Genomic DNA, 24,675 nt, shown 5'->3' on the forward strand with positions numbered 1-24,675 from the left:
ATATTTTATTTTTAATTTAACATCAGTTTAAAAGTGAAACTAGGATTATAAGATCATTTCATTAATAGTTTACATTGTGTTTAATGGTTATTTAAAAAATTGACTTATAAATTAAAATATTTGTTTAAAAAATATTATGATCACATTCTCATTATTATAACATATTTTCATTTGATTACAGTATTTTAAAATATTTAAAATTAATAAAAAGTGATTAAAATGGAATAAGAATTAAGAAAATATAAATAAAACGTAAGCCAATGGGGAATACATCACTCAGATAGATGACGTGGCATATTCTCAAACCGTAGGATCTGAGTGAATCCAAGGGATACAAATTCTAACATCTCTTTATTATTTCATTGGCTAAACCGCTAAAATAAGGATCAAACTTTTTCTAATATGAACCGTTGATTAAAATATATCTAACGGACACAAATTTAACATTTCCTCTCTTCTTCGATTCGATCTCCTCTTCTCTCTTTCATTGCCTCTCTCTCTCTATCTCCTAGGATTCGCGGGCTTCACCGACCAGATTCGTTTCGGTAAAACTCCAATCTTCTTCTGTTTTAATATTTTTGTGGTTTTATATATGTAGAGGGATTGAAATATCGATTGATTTTTTCAGATTCGGATCGATTTCTCGTTCTCTGTTTTGGGATTCTGATTTTCTTAGAGTTGTGCTTTTCTTTTTACAAATTACTTCATTTTTATTTTTTTTCGGGACGAATGGTAGTTTCATTCCTTTTTTGTATTTGTTTGGGTGATAAATCCTAGTTATTTCAGAATTAGATCGTAAAAGGATTGAAATTTTGCTTTGAGAACGCATCAGATTTTATTTATATGAATATATGTTTACAGCTTTTCGAGTTTTGGGTTGGATCGCTTGACAAGAATGGAAGCCGAACAAGCCTGATGTTAACCTTTACAATCATTACCTTCGTGCTAATTTGATGATGGGTGAAAGGGCAATCTGATGAGGAGCAGAGACTGAAGGATGAAAGGAGGAAGCAAAAGAGCAAACAAAGACATCAAAGAAGCGAGAGATGAAAGAAAGAAAGATTAGCTCTTGAAGATATTCATACACAAGACTTTATGCACATCGTTTTTGTTCTGAAGAAGAAGAAGAAGACTATAAGCCCAAATTTTTATTTATATATTTTATTTTGTATATTTACTGTGTAACTATAATTTTTTGTATTATGATTTCAAACAAATATAATAAAACATAATATTTTTAATATTTCAATTTATCCAAAAATCTAATAAATTAAAAATTAAATATAAATAACAATTATTAAATACACAAATATGGTATAAACCCATAAATACTGTATAAATACACAAATGTGGTATATATTTACATAAATATTGTATAAATACATAGACGTGACAATTTGTAACAATTTTATGACAAATAATCTTAAAGATTTTTGTGAGGAAATTAGTGACGACATTTTGTGACTTTTTTTATAACTACAAGTTGCTAATTTTTCTGTAGCAATCTGTAACATTAGTTACAGAACAAATATAGCATTTAGTAGAAATTGCTACATATTTTGCTGTGATAAATTTGTAACAAATTGCGACAAATAGATATAACCGTAAATTTAGTGATGACCAAATAGTTATTAAATTTATTTGTAACAAAATTTTTGTTGCTATGAAATATTAGATATACCTACAAAATATTTAGTAATTATACAAGATAAATTTACTAGTGGCATGTGATGTATGATTTTACTTGGTTCTAGCTAACTATTTACGTGTTGTATTCTGTAAACACTTTTTGATATCAATATAAGTGATTTGTGGAAAAAAAAAAAATTCTTATAACAACTTATCAACACCCTAGACTATATATATGTGTGTATAGTTGTGTTTATGGTTTGTTATTCATATAGAACTACGGAAAATAATGGTGGAAAGGATATCGCTGTATAGCTGTGCAGTCAATTGAATTGAACTCATAAGTTAAGATTTTATCCATTGTATTATACTGTCCTACAAGAATCTTTCACTTAATATACGTACAAGTAACTTATATATAATATTATATATACGCAGATATATAGTGTTCAATTCGTCGATTCAATGACGTATAATATAAAAAATGATGGGCCTTCGTAATTGTACGTACTCGACAACATGCGTGGCAATGACTCACCTTATCCATATTTGATATTACTTTCTAGTACTCCTTGTTTTTACGACACTTTCTGGTAATATTTAATTAGACCCGTAGACTGGTATACCAATAGTAATATTTAACGATAATTGTGTATTAGATTTTTAGAACCGTTTAAAAGTCTTACAACTTCATAAGTAATAAATTGTGCTTACTAACTGTACCATAACAGTTACATTATTCTGGAATGATATTCCAATGGAATCTAACACTATATCAACTAATTTGCTTGTAAATATATATATATACACCAAACAAAAAGAATACGATTTACTGTAGACTAGTTCATGAATTCTTGTTGCGAAGTTTATATTGTCAATGTCTTGTATCACAAAAGACCTCATGAAATTCGTATAATTACTACGTAGTAATCTAACCTATCACAGGTTACATTAGTAGTCTAACCTATCACTATAATGAAACAAAAAGTACTGCAACATATAAGTTTTGGTGGTCGTACAAGAGAGGTTAATTAATTAGTTCGGGTTCAGTCACTGTATCCGGGTTCAGTCACTCTTTGGTTCGGAAAGTTATTTTTAATCAAAATATTTTTAACTTTCAAAAGCTAATTTCGAGTATTGAGCAAGACTATATATATATATAGCAACGATCTAAAACTTTCACGATTTATAAACAAAAATAATAAGCATAGAAGAAAAAAACATCGTCATGGTTGAAAAATCCATCTAGATCATATTAGGGAAACAGGTTTAATTTGTTTTCTTTCTATAATGATTTCAATTATGATTGGCATGTCTCGAACGATAAAAGTATTCGATTCTTTAACGAGTCTTGGGTACACAGTCTGTACTTGAATCCAAAATTTCTAGTTATATAAATAACGTACGTACGACTGTTTTTCTTTTCTTTCAAAAAATCCTGCTTGGTCTTATGGATCTATATGCAATGGGGAAGATACGTCACTAGGGGTTCCTCTTTTGCCAAGACCATGCCACGACCTATCTTGCTAACATTACTCATTTTGCTATGTCGTATATAAGGATTAAGATATGTATATATATCTTCGCATATTTATGTCGATGCAGTATGACCGTATGTGTATATGTGTGCGTATAGATACGTGAGCCAGTTTTGTTTTTGCGGCTCCTTCACCTCTCACATCCGTCGGGCCGCGATCAAAGCTCAATAGACATTTTAAAGCTATAAAAAACGATCTTCTTTTTATATAGATATATGTAGCTTTCATATCTAACCTAAAAAAAACATATTTGTCGTCAAAAGATAAAATAATAATTTTAATGGAATATTTTAAAAGCTTAAGGGCATTAAAACTAAAAATAACTAAATTGATCGTATAAACATTTATTGTTCGTTAAATTACATTTAGAAACTATACTAGTCTATTTTCCTGTTTATAAAAATAAACACTTCACATGCACATGCTATTTGTCTTTGTCCCCACTGGGTCAATTTAAAATTCGATATATATATATCATATAGATCAAATATCTTATCTTCTTTTCATCGATGAAATGCTAATGTATATGTTCTAATTAAATCTTCGACAGAAAAATCTGAATAGGGCTATATTTTTTGTAATCTTATCCAATTTACAATTTCTCAATTTTAAAAGCACATAAACGGTCATTTTCCAAGTTATATAATACAAAAATAATGCTCCACTAATTTTTGTCGTTTATGTTCAATTTGAAGAATATTCTAAAAAAATAGCATTTAATTTTATTACGTTCTTAATATTAGAAGAAAAAAAAAAAATCTTTGCCACACTACAACCAACATAACCAGATATAAACAACAGCCAAAAAAAATATCTTCAAAACCCGAATTTTGCCACTGCTTACACAAAAACATACAAATATTTGCAACTAGGCCTGCGAATTCGATTTATTTTTCGGGTAAATCGAATCGGTTTTTTCAATTATCGGGTAATTCAGAAATTGAAAATTCTACCGAAACTAACCGACTAATAGATTGGTTCCGATCATTTCGGTTACGGTTATTTCGGTTCGGAGGATTCAGTTACTTCGGTTACTATTTTAGTTAAAAAATTGGGCTAAATGTTTATTATTTTAACTAAATAGTTGGGCCAAACCCAAAAAATAATTGACCAGCAAATTATGAAATAGTGTGTTTCATAACTTTCCTTCTGTAATCCTAATTCTCTTTGACGGCGGCTTGACGATCGTGAATTCAAAGTTAGAGTAATAGCTTTCTCCGATGCTGCTTAATTCTTCTCGTGATGGCTTTGGAAAGTCTGTAATTGATGTGTTTTGGCTGATCGTGATTCGGTAGAGATGGAGAAGGTGAAGATTAAAGTTAAAGAGAAGAAGAAGAGATCCGACAAAAAAGAAGGAGGAGGAGAAAAGGGAGAAGAAGATGAAAAAGATATCAAGAAGAAGGAGGAGAAAAGAGAGAAGAAGACAGATGGAAGAAGATTGGTGGCTTAGGAGAAGATAAATGGTAGAGGAGAGATACAAACACAGAAGATTGGAGACTACATTGGTTAAGGTTTTCTTCATCGGTTAACCGTTCGGTTTGGGCGAACCGAACCGAAAATTTCGGTTTTCCGATTGAAAATAAAATCATTCCGTTCGGTTTACTCAATTAATACAAAACGAACCGATTTGTCCAAATGTCGGTTCGGTTCGGTTCAGACAAATCGGTTCGGGTCATAATCGCACGCCTATTTGCAACATTCAAATTCAATATTTTGGAATGTTTAAGCTCAAAGAAAGAACTAATATATCAAGAACTGGGCTGGTCTTATATAATTGGGCCTATGGGCCATTAAAATTCACAAATACACGGCGTAGTTTGATATGTCTGAGTTGAAAAAAATTAACAGATAGTAAAAATCCAAAAAAGTTATCGAAGAAACGTTCAAGTTGCGACCAGAGAGAATCTCTCAGGGATCGGTCGTCTTTTTTTGTTTTTATCTCCGACGAGCTCTCTCTCTTCTCTCACTTCTCCGATTAGATCCCGTGAGAAAAGAGTTTCACAGACTCAAGGAACCGACTGTTGTTGGGGAATTCGCGATAAAAGTGATCGATGATACTGTTGCAATCGCATTCAAGGTTTCTTCTTCAGACGCTATTGACGCGAGCTCAGAAGTGAGTCTTTTCGATTCTTAAAAGTCTTATCTTTCTTGTAGTTTTAGTTTTAGCTAATGTGTAGCAATCAGACCCATTTGTTTGATTTTTGATTTGGTTAAGGAATCTTAGAAATTGGTTTTGTAAAATGGTGATAAAGTTCAATACTTTGTTTTGTGTTTTTGTGTGGTTCAGTCTTGATAAAGCAGTGGAGCTAGATTATCAATGGATTGAATTCGATGATGTTCGTTACCATGTTCAGGTGAGTTTTTTTTTTTTTTTTTTTTGACCTGTGTGAGATCCATATGATTCTTGTTTAATATTCTTGTTTGATTAGGTGACAATGAAGAATCCAAATCTGTTGTTGCTTTCGGTTTCGTTACCAAACCCACCACCTGAAGCAATGTCCTTTGATGGACTTCCTTTAGGAGCCATAGAAGCTATTAAAACAACATACGGGACTGGTTTCCAAATACTTGATCCTCCAAGAGATGGTTTTAGTCTTACCCTTAAGCTCAATTTCTCTAAAGTTCGTCCCGATGAAGGTTTCTTTTCAACGAGTCTCTTTCTCTAATAGATAAAATGATTTGATTTGTTTTGATTTGGAAGTCTCTCATGGAATGTATCTTTGTTTTGGCAGAGTTATTAACGAAGTTAGCTTCCATTAGAGAAGTTGTGATGGGTGCGCCGTTGAAAATCATATTCAAGCATTTAGCTTCGAGGACGGTTGCTCCTGAGCTAGATAGGCTTGTAGCAATTATGCATAGACCTAACGAGACATTTTTCCTCGTCCCTCAGGTATATCTACTCTATAGGAGTTTCGTGTTTAACAATTGATGTAGTAACTAGTAAGGTTATAGATAACTTATGTGTGCATCACAGGCGGATAAAGTCACGGTGGCTTTTCCTATGAGATTTAAAGACTCTGTCGACACTGTTCTAGCAACTTCATTCCTAAAGGTGACAAAAATGATCAAAGTTATATATGTTGAGACTGGTTTTGGTTTCTGTAGTTTCTTACTGAGAAGATTGGATCTTATAATATAGGAATTTGTAGAGGCTAGGCGTGCAGCTGCGCTTAATACTGCACCTTCTTGTTCGTGGTCTCCAACCGCACCGCAGGAGTTAGAGGGAGCTCCTAAAGAAACACTATCTGCTAATGCCGGTTTTGTTACTTTTGGTATGATCTCTCTAAAAAGTATACTGTTTGATCTCAATTTGCGTTGGTAGTAGTACCAATCTGAAAGAGACTTACTTTGAGATTATCGATATATCGCAGTCATTTTTCCTCGGCATGTGGAAGGGAAAAAGCTTGATCGTACTGTCTGGAATTTATCAACCTTTCATGCTTATGTTAGTTACCATGTCAAGGTTAATCTTTCTTTCATATGCACTAAAAATACTAAAAACTCAAGTCTCTCTCTGTCTCTTTGCCAATATGAATTTGTTTTGTTGTTATATCACAGTTCTCAGAGGGATTTATGCATACCAGAATGCGGCGTCGTGTGGAGTCTATGATTCAGGTGAAACACAAAACTCGAATTGTCTTTTGTCCTTTCTCTTCAGCTGATTAAACGGTTTCACTACATTCTACTTGAATATGTTCTTTATGTTAACAAAAGCGTGTTGTCTCAGGCTCTGGATCAAGCTAAGCCATTGGAGAAAACAAGATCGATGAACAACAAATCATTTAAACGTCTAGTAAGTTGCGAAAAGAAAACCATGTCCCCGTAAACAATGTGGTTTCGTTTGCTTGTTTGCATTGTTTTTGAGCTTTGTTTCTTCTTCTTCTTCCTCACAGGGACTCAACGATGTCAACCACACCAACTCGAAGTAGTTTGATTTCTCACAAAGCAATTTTGTATAATTTTGTGAGTAGCTGAGGCATGCTTTTTTCTTCTTTTTAAATTGGATTCAGTCTCTGATTATTTATTTTTACGTTTCAGATTTGGATGTTTGCACAATTCTTTTCAGATACTCTATACATCTAATCCTGCTAAATATTTGAACAAATGTATAATGTTAATTCTGTATGAAATTCACCTTTTGATAGGAACTGTGTCTATCTACGGTGTCTATCTTGATCTAAACTTGTTCAACAAAAAAAAAACAAGAAATTGATCCTATCTTTCTAATAATGAAATGAAAACATATATACAGTATATGGCTTCGCCCGGGTTTGAACCGGAGACCTTCCCTGTGTTAGACTGACGTGATAACCAAACTACACCACGAAACCATTTTAAACATATGAACTAGAAATAAACTGTTCTTCCAAGTTTTACATCAAAGAAGTTACCATATTTTTTTCTTTTAAGGCAAACTCGAAATCTGTTTACGGGTCGCTTAAAAATGTATGAAGCATCTAGTCTAAAACAGATCCATTCATGGTCTACGTACATTACACTTTGCATAAAGGCTCAATGTGTATATGTCTGCACACAAAATAAAAAGAAGAACACCAAAGTATTGGCTTCGCCCGGGTTCGAACCGGAGACCTTCAGTGTGTTAGACTGACGTGATAACCAACTACACCACGAAACCGTTTTGATCATTTTCCTTTAATTATTATTTTTATTTGTCTACTATTTCATTATTTTTTTCCCCAACCACCTTTATTTGCTCGCAAACGCAAAAGATATCAACGAAACATTTTCTTATGGGAGATATGCTATGCAAGAGAAGCATGATTAATTACCATCTTAAATTTTATTTGCAACGTGAACATTATCACCATTTATTGAAGTGCTTCGAGACAGAAGTGAGATCACTCTGTTTGCTCATGTTTTATAAAAGTTTAACAAAAATTAAACCAATAAAAAAGTTTAACAGAAGAACTATACAAACCCTGTTTTACTTTAAAAGTAGCATAATTTGTAAATTTGAAATAGCATTTGACTCAAGTATTCAAGGCAAATTTGTGATTTTTTTTTTCAATATTACACATGCATTCAGAGAAAAATGAGTTAGTGATTGGTTTTATATATTTATGTCACTAATTTAAGCCAGAAAATATTATATCCCTCTAACAGAAATACAAAATAGCTCGTTCAGAAATTCCAAGACGATGAAATTTACACATCATTTTTCAATGTTTCCTACATAACGTATATCCGATCCCTTGTTGCATCAGTCGCCGATTTGCTTATTAGTCTTTAGAAGCTTGACTTCGAAGTTACTAGTCTTTTACGACATTTGGCTAGTGACTGGCAAAACAAAAAGGAAAAAAAGAATTACAATTTTTGTTTCTCATAGTGGTGAGGAAAAGTTTTCCGCTTATCAATCATTATGTGTTGGCAAAATTTTATTTGACAACGATGTTTTTTTTTTTGTCTTTCCGATAAAGAAGTTTTGTCTGATTATTTTTGGATATGAATTATATATTTATCCAAGATCCATTTAACACTAGACCAAATGCGGTATTTCATCGATTTAATTAATGTCATGTTATTTTATCTGTTATACTCCGTAGATTGAGATATATACCATACATTATACATAAGTTCAAATTTTAATTAATTTGCCTAATATCATACGATTAATTAATTTGAAACAATTAAAAGTGTATACTAAATAATGGTTATTTAGATATATTAAACACCTCTCAAAACACGAAACCAAAAATAAGAATGTTATGTAACGTATGCTGCATGGCAAGCTTGGTACACGTGTAACATCCCCTTTCTTAAAATTCTCAAACTTTTCATGTGTTAAATGGTGTACGGTGTACCCAACGGCTTCCTAATTACTGTTTGACTAGAAGGCTGATTTGTTGGCTTGTGGTGTACGTTTATTATTTTGGTTGTAAGTTTATTTTGTGACATTTTAAACAAAAATGTATTAGATGCTTAACAACAAATATTAATAACATAATTGTTAGATATAAATATATATCAAAAAGTTATATTTAACCAACTTACTAATCTAATTATGCTGGTTTGGTGTGATGTGAAGATTCGTTACTCAAGCAAGCAGATAACACAAATCTTTTCTAATAATTTGAAATGATAAACCGTATGCAACATCCCACATAAATCGGATATTGCCAAATGTGGGTATCATGATACAACAACAATAGACAATATTTTGTGATGTCGAGAATCATGAAATATTTATGCGTCAGTTTTTAACTTAAAACTTTTCATCTCACGACAGATTAGTGAGTCATTTCATAAAAAAAACTTGAGATAATATCTTCAGTTATGATATTGTGGGAATTGGCTAGCAAAGCTCTATGAATTTTTTGTTTTTATCTACTTTATTTACTCCCAAATCCTTTTTATAATAAAATGGAAGTACACAACATTGTTTTGTAGACTATATAATTTTAATAAGTTGGTTACAAGTAGGTTATACATTAATAATAGATTAATTGGTTACAAATAGGTTATACCGAAAATCTTAAAAAAAATATTCTAAAGAATCATATCATTTAACTTACCATATTAATTCCTTTTATTAAATTATTTATCACATAAAATCTTCTGATATCTAACTTAACATATTAATTTGTTAATTATCATTATACCTCACTTCTCATTTTTATATATAAGTCTATTTTGTGAAACAAATAAATTATCATATTATTTATTATAATTAAAAAATAGTTTTATTTCTGGATATACCATAAGTTGAATTTTTAAAAACAAATATAAATTGTGCAATCTATAAAATATTCAAGCTTTAGTAATATTATTCTTTAAAAATAATTTCTATTGAATTAAAAATTTTACTGAGTAACAGATCAATATTTGAATATTTAAATTTAAATTTACAAAATTATGTCTTATAATGACATTAAAGTCATGATGTAGAATATACATTGTTGAAATAACTTCACATATATAACCTAATACAGTATATTAAAATTTTATTTTAAAATATAAAATATACAAAATTTTGTATAAAATAAAATTTAATCAGTGTTATAGCACGGATATTTATCTGGAATCATTAACAATATAAAACTTACAAAATAGGTGTCTTTTTCAAGTCATCATATTTAGCATATGATTTTATTGCATAATGTTTTATCTAAAAAAACTTTTAAAAACAATCACAGAAATTATATTTTATATAAAAATTACAATATAAATAAAATAAATTTCAATCTGTGCTCTAGCACGGTCTTAATCTAGTACTCCACATATTTTTGTTCGTGCACACTTTATGAGCTTCTCCACAAGTCAAGAGAGCAAATACTACTTGAATGTAACGAATGAGTTATATATAAAGAATGCATGGTATTTCAAATTATCACAACAGAACTAGTACCAATTTATGGAATAGTGGCCTAAACAACATTATTAATCCCCTATATATTAAAGGAGAAACATTTTGGTGAAAAAGCTGAAGTGTCAGCATTACAGAGCTCAATGCACTATTTAGCAAAGTCCCCTCAACTTTTCTAATTAATTACATCTTTGTGTCATTGTATTTATTGGCCAAAAAAATAATAATAAAAGAAAACCCTACACATGTCTATCCTCACCTATATAAATCATTCTTCGAGCGTAATAGCCATAACAAACAAAAAAAATCTATCTTCAATAATCAGATGCCTTCTTTCGCCAAGCTTTATGTAAATCATGTCTCATCATGGTTCAAACATAATAGGGGATACCAGTCATCTACCAATATAACGTATGATGAACATCCTCCTAAGTTCGTTTTATAATATGGTGGAAAAATAGTGGCAGAGAAAAGGAAAACATGATTTTTTACCAATTGCAAACATTTACTCGGTAAGTAATCAAAGTTTTATGATGATCAAGTATGTCAGTTTAATTTCTTTACATATCCAACTCCTACATTTGAACAGATTTCAAAAGCGTTACGTCATGAAGCAAATGACCAGACACATGAGATCAAGATTCTGTTTCAGTATTTAACCAAAGGAAAAGTTTACCAAATCCCAGAAAGAGAATCAAAATAACCAATGAAGACTACATAACTACTTCTTCGAAGAAATAAAGGATTTCATTTGTATTAATATTTTGGGATAACCACGATGCTGTATGGATTTTATTATGAATTGTATTTCATTCCAATAATTAAATAAATTATTGACAATCTTCAAATCTTTCTATTCATCACATAAATTCAAGCCTCACACCAATAATTTTAGGGGATTATACTGCTAAATATTCTGATATTTAAAAATTCACCCTATCACGTAATGTCGAGAACAAATGCATACTAGTTAGTTCTAATAAGAAAATCCATCTATGGTGATGATTTTGTAAATCAATATGCATGACATACGTACACATAAATTTGTTGATTGATTCGCTATTTTTGGATAATTTTACCTATGATACTTCAGAGATTACCAGTATCAATTAAACAGAAAACAAATATTCGATTACTAAGAAAATAGCGTATTTCACTACAAAAAAGAAATAAAATCTGACAGGTCTAACAATTTACTTTTTTTTTTCAATTAAGATGATAATAACGTTTTTCTCCTATGATAGGAGGATTATCAATCAAACAGAAAACTAAGTATTTGATTCCAAATTAACTGCTAAATTCAGTAGAAAAAAGGACGGGAATAATATCATAATAAAGGTCTACCAATTAACTATTTTCAATTAAGATGATAATTGCGTAATTTCCTAGATTATAGATCTAGATGACCTATGATTGATTATTACAATATTAAACAAATTACTGCGATTACTAATTGAAATTAACGTTTTCCCAAAAAATCAGGACATAATTACTCAAATATACTACAAACCGAAATAAAATCAAATCGACCAATTCACCATAATATATGATCTTCCTATCATCATCATTTCCACCAATTCACCATAAACCCTCATTGTGTTTCTAATTGGTTTAAATTAAATCAATTAGTTTAAAAATATTGATTTATCTAGTGATATAGATAATGATGTAAAATATAAAATATGTGAATTTGATTTTTAAAAACACAAAAAGACATCAAAACTTTCTACACCATCTTAAAATTCTTTTCCAAGTTCAAATATTTCACGGGTGAAATGTATTTTACAGAAAATAAACGCAAATTTGAATAAACGAAAAACACTTTACTTACATATTTTGTTTTATATAACGAATCTTAAATTTCAAATAATAGTTTGACTCATAATATTTTGTTTAAATCGATTTATTCGGCACTCTGTGCGGATTGATACCTAGTAAGTGTTGCAGGGAATTAGAAATAGCAGACATCAAAATATACTCGTGGATGAATAAATAATGCATATGATATCCCACCGTATGGTTCAATAATGTAAAAAATGCATGTACTGTCTATATCTAATTCACCTAACATATCTTTCGTCGGAGTAAAAAAAAAATATTTTCTGCTTATAAAATTTAGAACGGGATTTATTTATAAAATTTGCATGTTTTTTTATGATATTTATGTTCTCCACCAAAAGGACTCATAATGAAAAAAGCAATGTTTTCAAAATCGGACCGGACCGGCGGTCGAATCACGTTAACCCGTAAACCGGCAGCATACCCGGATTGGATTAATATCAAAACCTAAAGAAAATTAAACCGGTAAAAAAACCATATCAACCTGCCAAAAACCCAAAAACCGATGAACCATTGAACCGGATAAAACCGGGTTCTAACATTTTTTTGTAAAAACGAGTGCAATTAATTACATTTCTAGTTTTATTTTTAGCAGTAGTAGGGTTTCTTTAAATAAAAATTCCCGTAATTGAACTTTTTACTTTTCATACTAGTTTTTTTTTCTTTTAGTTTGAGTTCTCTGCAACTCACACCACAAATCTTCAAAATTAAGGTAATTTTATTGAAACCAATTATTTTTATAATAAAAGATGTTTGATCAGTGCATGTTTTGGTAATCAATTTGGTGTTCAATTTTTTTCTCTAGTGTACGTAATAGAAGAGAATGATTACTAAAATATTTTATTGGTAATGGTTAGTTTGTTACACTTTAAGTTTATTATTTAAAAAAAATTATAATTATTAAAGAATTTTATTTGGTGTAACCAATTATATCATAGTTGTAATCATTGAAAAAAAAGAGAAAACATATCCTTCCTTATTATTTATAAAAATAACATCAAAATCAATTGAACCCGGTTGACCCCGGTCGAACCGTATTAACTTATGACTCAGAAACTTTCCCGGTTAGTTACCGGTCCGATTTTAAAAACATTGAAAAAAAGTGAGAGAAAAAGTTAAACTGAAATTAAAAACAATTAACATCACAAAAATAAATGCTTCTTTGTAAAACAATTTCCCAAAATCAGACTTTTTCTTCCAATATTTATATGTGATAAAAATTTAAAACTAACTTTAGGTTTTGAGTTTTCAAAAAAAAAAATGAAACAAAGTCGTATTTATCCAAAAGTGAGTCATGCTTGTAACTACTAAAGAGACAAACTGATTTGTAGTTATCTAAAGCTTAAAGTTAAAAATTTAATAACCTCAACTATTAAAATAAATATATATTAAAATGATAATTACTATATTATAGAATATCAAAACAATTCCGTAACATCTATTCTAACAACTTTAATCACATCTTATAATTTAGCTTGCCGTTAATACTTACAAAAAATTGATAAAAAAAAATCAAGTGACTTTATTTTAGTTGATATGTTCTAGAAACTCGATTATCTATAATTTCAAAATGTATATAATTTGTCTACGTTTCATTATTAATATATGTCCCAGATATAAGGTGCAATTGGCGGAGTTGGTAGGTTGTCTAGGGACGTTTTGGTGTTGTTGAAGCATAGTTGAGTCGATGTGATAAGCTATTCTAATGGTCGTGCTCTCTCTTCCTACTTTTGTTTTGCTTTAGGACGGGGAATGGTTTGGAGGAAAAGGTTTGGTTTGTTCATCATACTGGTTGTTAACGAGGATCGACTTGATTTGCGTAGAGGCTTTGTGGGTTACACAATGATTTTTGGGAGCTTCTTTCGACGATGCGTCTAGAAGTTTTGGTTGTTATTATGTGTTGATTGTATTGGGATTATGTGTTGGATAGATTTGATGAGAGTAAAGACACATCATGTGTTAAAGGAAGAATTATATTAGACTCTCATGATTGTAATTGTACAATATACGTTCTTTTATATAGAGATGAGTTTCCTAAACTAAGATAATGATAAATGTAAATAATATATTTAGATAAATGTAAATATTCCTATACTATATCTTCTAGATTCTTCTCAATTTTCATAATTTACAAATTCTTGGGTTTGTTATCTCGACCGTCGATCTCGGTCGATCTCCGGTTCTCCATATCCCAATAGATTGCTCAAGGAAATAATCAATAAACCAGATAGTATCGGTTAGTGGCAATGGTTAGTTGTAATGAAGTTGGAGATTCGGTTGAGATTGTTTATTTACCTACCTCTAAGAGGATAAATCAGCGGTTAAGTGTACTTTAGATATGGATCATATATTACTTTGATTCGTCGGTTATGTTTGTAACGCCCCGACCGCCACCCCTCAGTGAACCCCATATCCAATTCCAGTCCATAGGTCCACTTTCTTTAATGGGCCTCACGTCCTCTCACTTGGCCTGTGAGCCCATCCATATCGGACGGCCGGTTTGCTATGTCCGGGAGGTTTTAAAGATTGGTTACCGTCCCTACAAATCACCACATGCTCTTTTCCTGTGTTTTGTCCTCACTCGCATGGTTCCGACAGTCACTTCCCGGAAGGTCACCCATCCTGAGACTACTCCAGCTCAAGCATGCTTAACTCTGGAGTTCTCTCAGGACCCTTGACCGAAAAAATAAGTGCACTTTGGTGACATAGGTGACCAAATCAATTCTTTTAAACCTCTTCGCATGTCCCTGAAACTAGGGTGTCACAATTCACCCCCACTAACAGATCGCCTTGTCCTCGTTGCGCACCAAGACCGTCACCCCCTGACGGTGTGAGTCCACTCGACTCCACACTCGTCTAGATTCGGCTCTGATACCACTTGTAACGCTCCGACCGCCACCTCTTAATGGGTCTCATGTCCAATTCTAGTCCATAGGCTCACTTTCCTTAATGGACCTCACGTCCTCTCACTAGGACCGTGAGCCCATCCATATCGGACGGCCGGTTTGCTACCTCCGGGAGGTTTTAAAGATTGGTTACCGTCCCTACACATCACCACATGATCTTTCACTGTGTTTTGTCCTCCTTCACACAGTTCCGACAGTCACTTCCCGGAAGGTCACCCATCCTGAGACTACTCCAGCTCAAGCACGCTTTGGAATTCTCTCAGGACCCTTGACCGAAAAGATAAGTGCATTTTGGTGATATAAATGGCCAAATTAATTCTTTTAAACCTCTCGGCATATTCTGAAACCGAGGTGTAACAATGTTATTGGTGGTATCTCGCATCAACTCTTCCACTGTAACTGTCGGTGGTTAGTCGATGGTTTGATCCACTAATTGACATTACTTTCATTCAATTTCCATTCATCTTCTTCTGTCGTCTTTGTCCGTTTTCTGTTTTTCGATTGTTTGTTTCATATCTTTTTGTTGTAAATCCTTAGTCAATTTTCATTTTTTTAAAACCCATAACATAACCGGCGAACATAAACAACATCAAATATTTTTCCACCTATTGCACTTGCTAACTTTTTTTTCTTTTTATGTTTTTCAAAATCGGTTTACTTATTCCTATATATATCTATATCTGAAATATTTACATATGATAAAATTTTAAAACTAACTCGATGATTTGATTGACAAAAAAAATATTCTTTTTTTTTTAAATTATTAAAAATAATATTTATCCAAGAGTAAGATAAGTTTGTAATTACACAAGTGTCAAACTAATTTGTAATTATGCAATGGTTAAAGTAACTTTTTGTAACTACCAAAGTTTCAAAAAAATATATATTTGAAAGATAATTAATAGGTGACAGAGACCATAACAGTAAAATCTCTTTAAACAACTTTAATCACATCCTATAATTTAGTTTGTTGTTGATGTTTTTATTTTTATTTTAATTTGTTGAGAATTTTATATAATAATACAAATGTCTTTATTTTAGTTGATAATATATTCTAGAATTTATGGGGTGTGTAATTTAGCTTGGTGTTAATGATTTTATTTATTTATTTTTGACAAAAAAATTGTTTTATATATTTTTTAAGAATTTGATAAAAGAAAACAAATGCCTTTATATTTGTTCAAGCTTGGTGGAGTCGTTGCGATGAAGTATTCTTGTACCAAAGTGAGACATTTTATGCTTTGACTTTCTGGTTTTGTTTTGCTCGAGGACGATAAAGAGGCTAGGGGAAAAGGCTTGATTGGTCATTGTTTTAGATTGTTCATCATGCTAGATTTTTCATCGTGCTTGTGGTTAATTTTAAATCGAATTCAATTGCGCATAGGCTCGTTGAGTTGCACTATGTGTCTCGAGAGCTTCTTTCGGTAATTTTTCAGACATTTTGGCTTTTGTGTGCGTTGCTTGCTTATATGACCAAATTGATAACTCGGCTCGATAGTAGTGATTAATAACGACGGTTGTTGCAACGAAGTTGATGATTCAGCTTTGAGTACAATTATGACATGTTAATGTTTTGTATAGATTGTATTTTCCTATATCTACGAAGATTAATTGATGGTTAGATTGTCGTTGGATCGGGATCGACGGTTTTTTAATTTTTATGTTCGCTAGTTATGCTACTGGTGATATCTCAGACCAATTCTTACCTTCTAACTGTCGGTGGTCAGTCGATGGTTCGATCAACTAAGAGACCTATGCTCCGTCTAATTTATTTCTGCTTTCATCGATTGTCTTTGGCCATTTTCTATTTTATAATCTCTCATTTAAATGTTGCTAAGTTTTCTCTTTTCTTTTTAGTTTTAAAAACTACTTACTTTGTTCATGTTACACTATTAATATTGATCTCTAGATATCTGGTGGAAGTGGTGGTTTGTCTAGGGTTTATGGTGTTCTGAGAGGATGAATCGGTGGTTAAGTTCGCAACTGGATGGGGATTGACACTTACTTTGATTCGTCTTTATGTTATCGGTGGTATCTCGCATTGATTCTTCCCTCATAATTGCTAGTGGTAAATCGCGGTGGTTTGATCTAATAATTGACCTCTCCTTCGTTCGTTTTGCTTTCTTCAGTCGTCATTGTCCATTTTTTTGCTTTTCGATTATTTGTTTCATATTATTTCAATTGTCATTCCTTTGTCGATTATTTTTTTATTAAACAATGATCGCTACCATGATTATTTGTAATGTTTTGCTACATTTTAATTGAAATAAGTACAATAATTTACCGAAAGATTTTTGTTCCCTCAGACTATCCTTTCCCTCCTTCATTCTGACCCAGATTTCGAGATGTCAAACGTGAGAACAGATTGTCTTGCTCACTCTTCAAGATCTTTAGTTTTTGAATTTTATTTTGTAAACTTTTTCTTCAGGCAACCAATCTTGGAGTCATTTTTTAATTTAATATTTATTGAAAAAAAAAATCCTAATGTGTTGAATTATTGTTTTGCAACTTAAATTTAGTGTGTTTTACATCATTTTTGTAGTAAGTAATCAAATGTATGTTGATTTTGCTAAAATCATCTTTATTCTTCTAATCTCTGTATCAATGCATAATCTTTTGAAACTAAGTTTAGCTTTTTAAATAGCAAAAAAAAAAAAGAAAAAATTAAAGAAATTTATATATATTCAACAATCACACTAGTTTAAACTGTTTTGTAGTTAACCAATAGTTAAAGTAAATTTTTTTATTATTCCAAAAAATTAAAATAAATATATATTGAAAAGATAATCCATAGGTGACAGAGATCATAACAATAACAATAACTTTTAGTTTATTTTATTTCTTTTGACAATTGATAAGAATATACAAATGCCTTTATTTTAATTTGTCTGTTCTACGAATCATGCGGATATGTAGCTGTTGTTTGTAACAAACGATTCATGTCATATATATTTGTTAAAACAGACTGTAAAATTAGTTTATTTTTGTTCTCTTAAACTTTAGAATATTCTTTCGTTTAGACTGCGGTTTAGTTGGAATCTTGTTTTCATAGTTTTCTCTTTATTTTCTCATTATAGTTTTCCTAGATCATCATCTATGCCACAAAATCTCTGCACTCTATTTTGAAACCAGGGGTCTACGAGGAAATATGTTGATAAGATTGTTATAAATGGATTCAATTAAATGTGGCCAGCTTTTATAGTTTTGGTATGAGTATGACTGGAGAAACTTAGGAATGAAATTAGAAGAAGCAAAAACACAAATGAAACATAATATTGTTTCCTCTCATTTTTCTTAATAAGTGAACATATTGTAAATTTTGCAGTTATCATATTAAATAAGGAATATATCGCGATGTTAAATAAGGAATTTATATATTTCTTTTATCCTCTTTCTAGAAGCATATCCTATGAATGAAATGCTTAAAATCCTAACTAAAAACTACGATATTCTCTTAGTAATCCTCTTTAGACCTCTAACCGTATTTTTAGTATTAATGCATCAACATTATTTGTAAAATAAATTTATTTGACTCTTGATTTCGATTAAAACCACAATATATATACTTTGAGTGAGTGTGTATGCGTTGTTGGATACTGAACCATCATCGCTTTTTCAGAGCTTTTTCTTATTTTTCATTTTTTTTTTCTATGAAAAACACAATTACTAATAAACTAAAAAATATATTTGTAATTGTAATTGTGCTTTTGCATGGAAGAAAGAAATAAAGACAAAGTAGAAGAAGTGTTGAAAAAGCGATGATGGTTCAGTCCCCAACAATAAATAACACATTCACTCTCAGTCACTCAATGCAAAAACACAATTACAGAAAAAAGTTTTTCTGAAAACCCAATAAACTGACGATAGAAACCACGATTACAAATACAAACCACGATTCTCGAGGTAAGAAACTACGATTGTTCATTGTTTATCACTATTGTTTATACAAATACAAACTACGATAGTACGATTGGTATCACACTAATGATACGATAGTACGATTGGTATCACACTAATGATGAAGCTTTTAAAACGCAACTCGCATAGCCTACCTAAATCTATTGTAAATTTTTTTTTTTGTGCTTTACATATTTTTAAAAAAGTAGATATTCAAAAGAATTTGAAAAAAATTGAATACAAAAGTAAAATGTTTTTTAACAATTTAATCACATCCTATAGTATAGGTTGCTGTTAATGTGAAAACAAGTAGCTTTATTTTAGTTGATCTGTTCTAGATACATGTTTTTTTTAGGTAAATATTGTTACCAACAATTTTGATATACTTTTTTAATTATCTACTTTAGAATATTCTTTAGCTAGACTTGGATCTTGTTTTCATTTTTTTTTTTAAATGAAGGAGTTTTCTCTTTAGGTTATTTAAAAAAATTTGCACGCTATATATACAGTGGCAACTAGTTTTCCTAGATCATTGATGCCGCAAAATCTCTGTAATATATTTCTAAAAGTAGGGGTCTACGAGTAAATATGTTGATAAGATTGTTATAAATGGATACAATTATTAAATGTGACCAGCTTTTATATTTTTTTATATGAGTATGACTCAAGAAAATTAGAGTATACAATGGAATTATCAGAAAAATAAAATAACAGAAAAAAGGTGAAAGTTAAGATGAATCCAAAGTTAAACTCACTTTAGCTGAAAAAACTTTATATATTGTTTAGAAAAAGACACGGAATCAATGAAATCTTAATTTATTTTGTAACAAATACTGTAAACAAATATTGAACTGAGAGAGTAAATCCCAGACTTACGGAGAAATCCAATACTAATCTTTCTAAAGGAAGGGTATTTTACGGGTACAGTCCCCAAATATGTAAATGGGTCGTAAGCAATAGATTTATATCCATATGGTTAAATGGATAAAACTGATCAATTCTGCGTTTGGGAAGAATCGATCCCTGGCCTAAACCAACAGGACGACTCTTCCACCAAGACTAGAACCACTAGCCCATCACCTCGTGGTTTTGTAACAAATATTGTTATTTTTTAATTATCATATTTAGCCAATTCAAGAAAAATATCATGATGTAAATTTGAGTATTCTCTATATATAACAATGTTAAAAATAATCTTGTGGACTTTAGGCCTAAACCTCACAAGCCTTATTTTCAAAAAACTTTTGTTAACTTGTAAACGACTTGATACATCACATTATCTGGAACAACTTATTCTACGTACATAGACATGACCAAAATTAAACTGTAACCGTATTTCGGACCGTAACCAGACTGTATCTGAACCGTAGCCAGACTGTAACCGTATAAAATAGTTAAAACCCGTAACCATTAACCGTAAATATATGGTTAAATTATATTAACCATAACCGTTAATTAACCATAACCGTATCAAAACCGTTGGTTAACCACATAGTTAAACCGTAATTTGTTAACCGTAACCATTTTAAAAACATAATAAAATTTATTAATAATTATTTATTTAATATGAATCATATGATATATAGAAATATGAGTCCACTAAAAGAACATATTAATTATAAATAATTATATCATCAAATAATATCAACTGTATCATATTATCAAATAACTGTAACCGTATATAACTGTAATTGCTTCAACCGGAACCGTATTTAACCGTTTATTAAACGGTTATGGTTAAGGTTAAACAACATTTCTAACCGTAATCGGTGGTTAACAAACCGTAACCGTGATAACCGTAAACGTGGTCATGCCTATATGTACATAGTGTGTGAGTGTGTGTGTTTATGCTTGGAGTGATTAACATGATAGAAATCCTAACAAAAAAGTAATCTCTTAATTAATAACCCTCTTTAAACCTAAACCTAACCGTATTTTTAGTAGCGGATTCAATGCCAAGCAATGTATTTGATGTCAAGAAAAAAGAAAAGAATATATAGTAGTATATTGATTTACGTAAAAAACACAGTATATATACATTGAGTAAGTATGTGTATATGTTGTTGGATACTGAACCATCAACTTTTTTCAACACTTTTTCTTCACTTCTCCCTCATTTCTCTCTTCCATGCAAAAATACAGTTATCAAAACTGTAATATCCATGAATCGGAATTCCAGTTTTGGAATATGCATCGATCGATGCAAGGCTGTATCAATCGTTGGTGAAGATATTCTTCTGCAGGACAAATTAAGCCAAATACATATGTTGCTGCGTTTTGGGGTTTTGGAAATCTAGGGGTCGTCTCTAAAAACTTATTGTCGACTTCCTTGGCTTGTTTTAGCCATTTTTACTTCTGCAAAAGAGAGAAAAGTTTCCAGAGAATTTCCAGTAAGTTATGTGCCTGTTTCTGAGAGATATGTTCCTATGGTTGGAGATCTGAGGTCGTGAACGTGTTAGGAGTGTGCTCTGGTGTTGTATCTGTTCATGTGTGGTCCATTCTCTTTGTTTTGGAAAGTTGAATGCGTGACCATGGCTTATCTAAGCGGTTAGATACATGATTTGTATGATTTGGTGTGTTTTGATTGCTTTTGTAATTGATGTGAGTGTTTTTCGTGATGTTTGTGGCTCATGGGAGGCAGATTTGGCCCTATCGATGTTGAGGCGATGGTTTGGAGCCGAGAGAGTGCGAGAGAAATTGTTTCGGCGATAATACGCGCGACTGCATAGATCGATCCAAGATGTGCATTGGTCGATGCAGTTAGGGATTTGACAGCGACGCAAGGAGTTGCATCGATCGATGCAAGAAGTACATCGATCGACGCATCTAGGAATTTGGAGGATTGCATCGGTCGATGCAAGGGTTGCAACGGTTGATGCATTGATTGACGAAAAGAGTGCGTCGGTCGACGCAAGTGCGCAGACTTAGAGTTGTCGGGTTTGCTTGTTTCTTTGTATATTGTTTGTGTTTTTCATTCTGCTTGTGTGTATAGTCCAGTAGATGGGAGAATCACCTCTTAGAGTATTTATTATAATACTCACGCATCTCATTTGTGTTGTGGTGCAGGTAAAGGCAAAGTGTGATCGTGCCGAAGTGTGATTGTGGAATCAATGCGATGAAGAGGAGGAGATCTTAGAGGCTCGGTTATTTTTTTTATGCTTTTGTTAGAATGGAACTTAGTTGTCTAGAATGGATGCTAGGTTGTTGGTTCTTTGATTTGTTTTATGACATGTTTATTTATGTTAGTCGTTTATTCGTTGTTGGTTATTGAGTTAATAGTATTATTTCATGTTATCTGATGTTGTTTGATAGGGTTAGGTTGCTAGTGAGTATGAGATCACTAGATATTAGGGTATTAAAAAAAAATAGATCAGGTTGTTTCAATTTGGTATCAGAGCCCTTATGGTTCTAGGTATATGTTCGATGTGTGCTTTGTGATATGGATGTTAGGATTGAATGCTTGTTTATGGCATGGGGTCCTAGAACATCCTCTTCTAGCATTCAATGTGATTCCACAGTAAGTTGTGTTTTCCTTGAGTAGTGCGGGAAGTTGTTTTCTTAGCCTTCTTTTCTTGGTGATACAGATGGTTAGAGAGAAGCTAGATTTGCTGGGCATGGTCGTGGTTGTGGCCGTGGGCGTAGTCATGGTAGGGGTCGGGGACAGGTTCCAGAGGTCAGTGTGAGTGTAGCCCAGAGCATGGCCAGTGAGGAGGTGGCAGAGACACATGTTCATCCTGGAGAGCCTGGGGGTTTGGCTATTGGTAGTATCTACGGGGCTGGTGGGCTCAACATCAGTACTGGTGTTGTCACGGGTGTTGGGATTGCTGCAGGTGGTGCCCCAGGTTGGGATGATCTTCTAACAGACTTGTTGGCTTAGGTGTTGGCGTGGCTTCCAGCAGTGTTGCCGCCAGCGGGTGGTGTGCAGGCACCAGTAGTGCCGCCATCGCTTGGTGGGTAGGCTCCTATAGTGCCGCCAGTGGTTGGTGGGCTGGCTCCAGGGGTGCAACATGTGCTTGGCTTGTAGGCAGGTAAGCAGCCATGGGCCAAGGTAGTGGATGCATAATATGTTCAGATGTTTGTGCAGTTACGACCTGTTGGTGCGGGATACTTCCAAGCAGGCACGAATCTGAGTGTAGCGGATGAGTGGAGAGAGCGGATGGAAGATTTGTTCCAGTCGCTTCGGTGTCCCGACCAGTATTGGGTGAACTTGGTAGCGCACTACCTTTCAGGAGATGCGCATATGTGGTAGAGGTCGATGATGGCCTGTAAATGCTGCGAGATATGAGTTGGATGGAATTTCTGGGAGATTTTAACGCCAAGTATTTCCCGCAAGAGGCGTAGTTCTTGGGGTTAACCCAAGGAAAACCGCACTGTATAGGAGCTGAACGCAGAGTTCAGTCGGCTTGTGGTGTATACAGGTCGGGCTTTGGAATCAGAGTCGACTCAGGTTCGATGAGGAGATAAAGTCAATCGAGAAAAATCAGACATGGTAACTTAGAGACTTACGAAAAGGAGCAAAGTGTATTGGAGTAAAGTGGATTTACAAAACAAAGCTCAACGAACATGGGGGGATAACCAAATTCAAAGATCGTTTGGTAGCCAAGGGATATTCTCAAGAATATGGAATCGAAGATGAGAGAATTCAATCAGTCGATGCAGAGAGAGTTTGACATCACTGAATTAGGCAAGACGACGTAATTTTTAGGAATTGAAGTACTCCATACATCAAGCGGAAGTCATACTTCTTAGGAAAAGTATGCTCTTGAAGTGCTGAAGCATTTCAACATGGAGAAGTGCAATGTAGTCTACAATCCAATGGTGCCTAGAAGTAAACTTGATGTGGATGAAGAAGGAGAGAAGGTAGATGATACTCTCTACAAACAGATAATTGGAAGTCTCATGTATCTCACCACCACGAGACCTAATATGCAATTCACTATAAGTCTTTTAAGTCGGTACATGGCTAAGCCTACTCAATTACATCTGCAAGCAGCTAAGAGAGTACTGAGAAACTTGAGAGGTACTATGGATTATGGAATTTGGTACAAACAGGAAGGAACTGGAGAGGTTTGGGTTTACACTGCTAGTAATTTTGCTGGAGATGCCGACAGTAGAAAGAGCACATCAGATGAAGCAGTTGTTGCTTGGTTGTCAAAGAAACAACCTATCATTACACTCTTTACAACTGAAGCAGAGTATGTAACAACATCAGTATGTGCGTGCCAAGCTATTTGGTTCAAGAGGGTCTTTAAGGAAGTGGAATATGGAGAAGAAAGCACTATCATCATGTATGAAAACACGTCGACGATCAAGTTATCGAAATATCCAGTCTTTTATTGAAGATGCAAACACATAGGAGTTCGTTTTCATTTTTAAAGGATCTGGTCAACGAAGGAGTAATACATCTCGATCATTGCGGATCAAGTGAGCAAGTTGCAGATATTTTCACGAAGGCTTTGAAACATGATGTGTTTGAAAGTCTAAGGAACAAGCTGTGAATTTGCTTTGTCACGGGTAAGCTAAGCTTTGACCATCAAGCTTA

At 32.6% G+C, this 24,675-nt stretch overlaps 2 protein-coding genes, 1 long non-coding RNA gene and 1 other non-coding gene across 5 annotated transcripts; 3 read left to right on the plus strand and 1 right to left on the minus strand.

Annotated features, from left to right (window-relative positions):
• The first annotated feature begins 381 nt into the window (after positions 1-381).
• Positions 382-1,243, plus strand: LOC147928232 (uncharacterized). Its single transcript, XR_015579158.1, has 2 exons — positions 382-545; positions 862-1,243. It is a non-coding gene; the product is annotated as an uncharacterized LOC147928232 (long non-coding RNA).
• Positions 1,244-4,275: 3,032 nt separating this feature from the next.
• On the plus strand, positions 4,276-7,315 carry LOC104743667 (actin-related protein 2/3 complex subunit 2A). 2 transcript variants are annotated; one of them, XM_087485725.1, is made up of 11 exons: positions 4,276-5,280; positions 5,455-5,521; positions 5,597-5,804; positions 5,900-6,057; positions 6,142-6,219; positions 6,307-6,439; positions 6,539-6,630; positions 6,726-6,782; positions 6,895-6,960; positions 7,061-7,130; positions 7,206-7,315. In XM_087485725.1, exons 1-10 carry the CDS (start codon positions 5,219-5,221, stop codon positions 7,094-7,096), a joined length of 957 nt encoding a protein of 318 aa, XP_087341851.1. In that variant the 5' UTR covers positions 4,276-5,218; the 3' UTR covers positions 7,097-7,130; positions 7,206-7,315. The 2 variants fall into 2 exon arrangements, with proteins under 2 accessions (XP_087341851.1, XP_087341850.1); XM_087485724.1 differs by having other exon boundaries at positions 7,061-7,315.
• Positions 7,316-7,729: 414 nt separating this feature from the next.
• TRNAV-AAC (transfer RNA valine (anticodon AAC)) lies at positions 7,730-7,803 on the minus strand. The gene has a single exon. It is a non-coding gene; the product is annotated as a tRNA-Val (tRNA).
• A 16,115-nt stretch (positions 7,804-23,918) lies between these two features.
• LOC109128681 (secreted RxLR effector protein 161-like) lies at positions 23,919-24,473 on the plus strand. The gene has a single exon (XM_019235525.2). The coding sequence runs from the start codon at positions 23,919-23,921 to the stop codon at positions 24,471-24,473; it is 555 nt and encodes a 184-aa protein (XP_019091070.2).
• The last annotated feature ends 202 nt before the right edge of the window (positions 24,474-24,675 follow it).

Source organism: Camelina sativa, chromosome 14 (assembly GCF_030686135.1).
Source record: "Camelina sativa cultivar CO46 ecotype springtype chromosome 14, ASM3068613v1".
NCBI lineage: Eukaryota > Viridiplantae > Streptophyta > Magnoliopsida > Brassicales > Brassicaceae > Camelina > Camelina sativa.

Bases quoted from the DNA above. Each gene is read 5' to 3' on its own strand.
- LOC104743667 (XM_087485724.1), top strand. From the start codon at position 5,219: ATGATACTGTTGCAATCGCATTCAAGGTTTCTTCTTCAGACGCTATTG. The intron at 5,522-5,596 runs GTGAGTTTTTTT...TTGTTTGATTAG, and splicing joins ATGTTCGTTACCATGTTCAG to GTGACAATGAAGAATCCAAA. The intron at 6,058-6,141 runs GTATATCTACTC...TGTGCATCACAG, and splicing joins CATTTTTCCTCGTCCCTCAG to GCGGATAAAGTCACGGTGGC.
- LOC109128681 (XM_019235525.2), top strand. From the start codon at position 23,919: ATGGAGAAGTGCAATGTAGTCTACAATCCAATGGTGCCTAGAAGTAAA.